Raw genomic sequence first — 5,084 nt, forward strand, 5'->3', positions numbered from 1 at the left:
TGATCAAAATAAACAAAATTGGGTATCGCGAAATCTGCGCTTTACCTATTCACCAACGACTTTACTTATCGTTTATTGTAAATGCGTGTGCCGCCGCGTGATGTGCACGATTGCCACGATTTGACACAATAAAGATAAGAATCTTAATCTTTATTGCATCAGATTCATACCCTACTATAAAAATAATAATTCTGACGAACTATATTGAACATATTTTTATTATTTTATCGTCATTTTCGTGTCTCGTCGTGGTGTGAACTAAATTGAACATTCTTACTTTTATTCTTTTATCGTCATTCTCGTGTCTCGTAGCAGTGTGGCATTATTATGGATACGATTAATATGAAGTCAAATTTTTATAACGAACTACATAAAAACCGTAAAAATTTGGCTAATAATACTAGTTTTTTGTCTGATGAAAAATATAATGAATTGATAGAAATTATTGCAGAACTTAAAGCTGGACGTAAGAAAAAAGAACCTAAAGACTTCCGTTTAATCAAAAGGTAAGCAATTCATATTAGAAAAAATACTTAAATTCAGGCCTTAAATTTAAAAAAAAAATATATTGTTTTCTCGTTATTTTAACCGAGGGCTGGGGCTGGGATTTTGATGCAATGTCATCTTTTTTTCTGGTGTTTTGAAATTATTTTTTTATTCGTTAAGTAATTAATTATTTGTTAAAAAATCATTAATTTGTAAATTTTAAATAAATAAAATATTTTCATGATTTTTCTACTGCATATTATATGGCGTATTTCGATACTTTTTAGTGCATAGAAATCCGCACCTTTGAAGCCCTGCTTAAAGTACTTTTATAAAATACAGCCATCTATTTTTTTATTTAGATTTATTTTAATTGATTTATTTCTGTTATCGTAGGTATGATATGCTGGTTGTACAAGGAAAAACGAAACTTATATTCCCTGTAAAAGATGACAATGTTGTTCTGTATTATGTGCCAACCAGTGAGCTATTTGATATATTGCAAGCCACACATGTATCAATAGGACATGGTGGGCGTGATCGAATGATCAAAGAACTTGGTTATAAATATAAAAATATAACACGTAATGATATAGAGACATTTTTGCATTTTTGTGAACCATGTCAACAAAAACAAAAAGGCTCGAAAAAAGGAGTGGTAGTTAAACCAATAATATCTCCAGACTTTAATTCCCGATGCCAAGTTGATTTAATAGACTTCCAGTCTCATCCTGATGGAAAATTTAAATTTATTATGGTGTACCAGGATCACCTCACTAAATTTGTTGTTCTCAAGCCCCTCGAATTTAAACGGGCTGAAGAGGTAGCCTATAATATTATAGATATTTTTACGTTGCTTGGAGCTCCTACTATTTTGCAGTCTGATAATGGACGAGAATTTTCAAACCAAATAGTGTCTAATTTAAGAAACATGTGGCCCGAATTAAAAATAGTACATGGCAAACCGAGGCACAGTCAATCTCAAGGTAGTGTAGAACGTGCAAATCAAGATATTGAAAATATGTTAACAACGTGGATGCAAGATGAAAAAAACCGACACTGGAGCGAAGGACTTCGATTCATCCAGCTTATGAAAAACCGAGCTTATCATTCTGGTATTAAAATGTCTCCATATGAAGCTTTATTTGGCTGCAAAATTAAAATTGGTCTAAACACTTCAAATTTACCACACGATGTAATAAGTACGATAGAAAATGAAGAACAGTTAGCTGAATTAATTACAGAACAGTCACAAAATGTCGAAAATGAAGTATCAGCTGACACAGAACATATCACAGAACAACCACAAAATATTGAAAATGAAGTAACAGAAACAGAAAAAATTACAGAACAACCACAAAACATCGAAAATGAAGCATTAGATACAGAACAACAATTAGCTACCACTATCAAATTAAATAACGAAAACGCCAATGTCATGCGAACTAGAGCCAAGGAAAATCTTGAAAATCAAGCAAAAAAAATGATGGCGTGGTCGGATAAGAAGCTATTACCGGTGGCAATTCATTCAACTGTACGTGTTCCAGTTCCTGGGGTAGATAAAGGACGTTTAGATGCAAGAAGTATACTGGCAATTGTTTTAGAGGTAATAAATAAGTTTAAAATTTATGCATTTAATATTAATAACTATAAGGTATTTTATTTTTTTTAGATGACAAGTGATGGTTTTTATCGATTAGGAACTCGGGATGGAGTTCTGAAGCAGTTATATGCCAGAAGTCAGTTTACAGTATGTCAGAAAAAGCTACTACAAATTGACGAGGTTCCAATAGACACAGAAGTGGCATTACGAACAGTCGCAAAGGAACAGTCCACAGGAACTGGCCAAGGATTTTTAAAATGTATTTGTAAGACCATGTGCCAAAATAAAAAGTGCATTTGCCTTAAAAATAATGTTTTGTGCACCTCAAAATGTCATTTTTCTACAACATGTTGTAATAAGTAGTTATTAGTTTAAGTAAAATGTATAAATAATATTACTTAATAAAATAAAATAATATGTTATGAATATGTTATATTATGAAAAATTGTTTGTTACTTTGCCTAAAAAGAAATTGGCATTTTATATAATGCCTAGGTATTTTATAAAATACCTAGGTTATATGTAAAATAATATTAAAAATTATATGTTCTATTTATATTGCCTAAAATGGGTCAGCAATATGCATAATGCCTAGGTAGTTTCCAAAATACCTGAATTGTCTATATTGCCGGTAACATATATATTTAAATAAAAAAAGTAAGTCTTCAATATTGATGCATTATTCAGCCTTGTGAAATGAATAAAAACAATTTCTTTCTTTTGTTAAGCATAATCTTAATGAACACTTAGAACAACTAAAAACCGTTTGACCTTTAGTACAGTATGTACAACGTCCTTTGGTATTATAAATTGGAAAATGATCTATATCATCCAAACGACTTTCTTTTGGTGGGGCCTCTATTGGCATGGCTTTGCGTTTACGTTTTGATAATATTAGGTTACTTGATGGTCGACCAATACTTGATTGCGCTAGAAGTGATTTTGCGATTTCATATCGGAAATGTTTAAGTTGTAGGGTTCCTTGTTGGTTATTATTCAATTGTGAATAATGTCTTCTATATAAAAGCCATGCGTTATTGACACCAATGTCCAGAAGCTGTGAAAAAATTGCAAGATACCACCTGTGCGATTTAATACCTGTGCGGTACAATGAAACGAACATGTCTGCCAGATCTACACCACCCATATGAGAATTGTATTCCTTGATTACTTTTGGGCATTTCACATTAACTCTTTCCTTTTTATTTTTATCATATCGACTAACAGTTTCTGAAGGTGCTGATGTTGAAATATATGAATTAACTATAGTGACGCATTTGTTATCAGCCCATTTTACTACTGAAATTTTATTTTTATTGTCAGATTTTGTTTCATAGCTTCCTCTTCCTTTTTTTAATAGTGGTTTATCTGCTATAATATTACAACCATGTAAACGGTTTTGTTGAATTGTGCCAAGACTAAGAATGCCAAATGATTTTCTTAAATATGTTACAAGTTCTAAGGAAGTAAACCAGTTATCAAAACATACTACACTAAGTGGTTTACTGGGAATAGATTTGCATAACTCAATAATTACTTTTTGGCCTAAACCAAAATACATATTTTCGTATTCTGTGAATGATGTTCGATGGAATGTATTTTCACTGCCATAAGGTAAAAAATCATACACAAAACCATCTATTCCCGATCGGACAAACATTTTGAATCCCCATTTTTTCGGCTTATTTTTTATATATTGCCTTCTCGTACCCGCTTTAATCCCTTTATAGGGAATCATCATTTCATCTATAGAAAATTGGGACCCTTGATCAATTTCCAAACAATTTTTCCTTACGTGTTCCAAAATTGGCCTAACTTTATAATAACGATCTTCGGTATTTAATAACGAATTGTCTACAAAATGTAAATTTCGGCGTAATAATTGAAATCTTTTCAAGTTCATCACATCAGCAATCTTATTGTATCTAAAATTTATTGACCAATAATCTGTATATGCTGGCATAGAAACAATACCCATGATTAATTGTATTCCAATAAAATGTTTTATTTCATTTACATCGGTGTCGATGGGTATAGATTTTTGACTTACATACAAATTCGTATTTTCTACAATTATATTAAATATTTCTGGCTTAAAAAATAAAGAAAAATATTCAATAGGAGCCAATACATTATCTGGTTTATTTTTAAACACATTAGAAGGTATATCTACAGGATACTTGAAATTATTTGACCACTTAAAAGTCATCTTTTGTATTTTTTTGTTTGAAGAAGTAGAAATAATTTTCGGAGGTTCCACGGATTGTACAAAGGATGATGGAACTGAATCAAACGAATCTACACGTTCAGCTAATCTAACTGACTTTCTAGGTCCAGAAGATGATGCTGTTGAGTTATGGGTCAAATGAGAATTGGGAGATATAATAAATATTGGCGTACATGATAAAATTAAATTATTACTATCTTGATTACACATATTTACTGGTTCAGCAGATGTACATAAATTTTCAGGTATTCAATGTATTTGCAGGGATTCTAAATATGGCTTTGAAACATCCTGTGATAACTACCTCCCAATCGACTTGAAAATGTCAGACCCTTGGAACCTACAACTCATTAATCCATCATCGGAATTGTATAAGCTTATATTAATGGATGAGGTAAATGAGGAGAAGATCCATATCAATAGAATTGTTCAATTTCCGTTTGGTTCTGTGGTTGATGTCAATTTGTAAGCCTTAATGTTTTTCTTCATACAGTACTTTATTTTATAATGTATATTCATATATAAAACCTCATATTTCTGTGTTATTAGGAATGCTGAAACAGGAATAAATTTAATAAAAGATATTATAAATCAGTACAAAATAATTTGCAAATTAAATTTATTGAATAAATTCAACAAAAGATATAACAGAGATTTAAAAAATGCCTTCACGCAACATGGAGAATATGTTTTTGATACAATACAATATGAATTTCAAAAAATGTTGTATAAAATTGACAAACAAATATATAGTTTTGAATACCATGA

At 30.8% G+C, this 5,084-nt stretch overlaps 1 protein-coding gene across 1 annotated transcript; it reads left to right on the forward strand.

Moving 5' to 3' along the window:
* Positions 1-263: 263 nt before the first annotated feature.
* LOC149060145 (KRAB domain-containing protein 2-like) lies at positions 264-2,452 on the forward strand. Its single transcript, XM_089216391.1, has 3 exons — positions 264-506; positions 883-2,092; positions 2,159-2,452. Exons 1-3 carry the CDS (start codon positions 328-330, stop codon positions 2,450-2,452), a joined length of 1,683 nt encoding a protein of 560 aa, XP_089072517.1. The 5' UTR covers positions 264-327.
* The last annotated feature ends 2,632 nt before the right edge of the window (positions 2,453-5,084 follow it).

The sequence above is a fragment of the Diuraphis noxia genome, unplaced genomic scaffold (assembly GCF_037042655.1).
Source record: "Diuraphis noxia isolate RWA-SAM2 unplaced genomic scaffold, SU_Dnox_SAM2 contig0001, whole genome shotgun sequence".
In the NCBI taxonomy this organism is placed as follows: domain Eukaryota; kingdom Metazoa; phylum Arthropoda; class Insecta; order Hemiptera; family Aphididae; genus Diuraphis; species Diuraphis noxia.

Excerpts from the sequence above, each read along its gene's own strand:
- LOC149060145 (XM_089216391.1), top strand. The coding sequence starts at position 328 with ATGGATACGATTAATATGAAGTCAAATTTTTATAACGAACTACATAAA. Across the intron at positions 507-882 it reads GACTTCCGTTTAATCAAAAG|GTATGATATGCTGGTTGTAC; the intron begins GTAAGCAATTCA and ends CTGTTATCGTAG. Across the intron at positions 2,093-2,158 it reads TACTGGCAATTGTTTTAGAG|ATGACAAGTGATGGTTTTTA; the intron begins GTAATAAATAAG and ends TATTTTTTTTAG.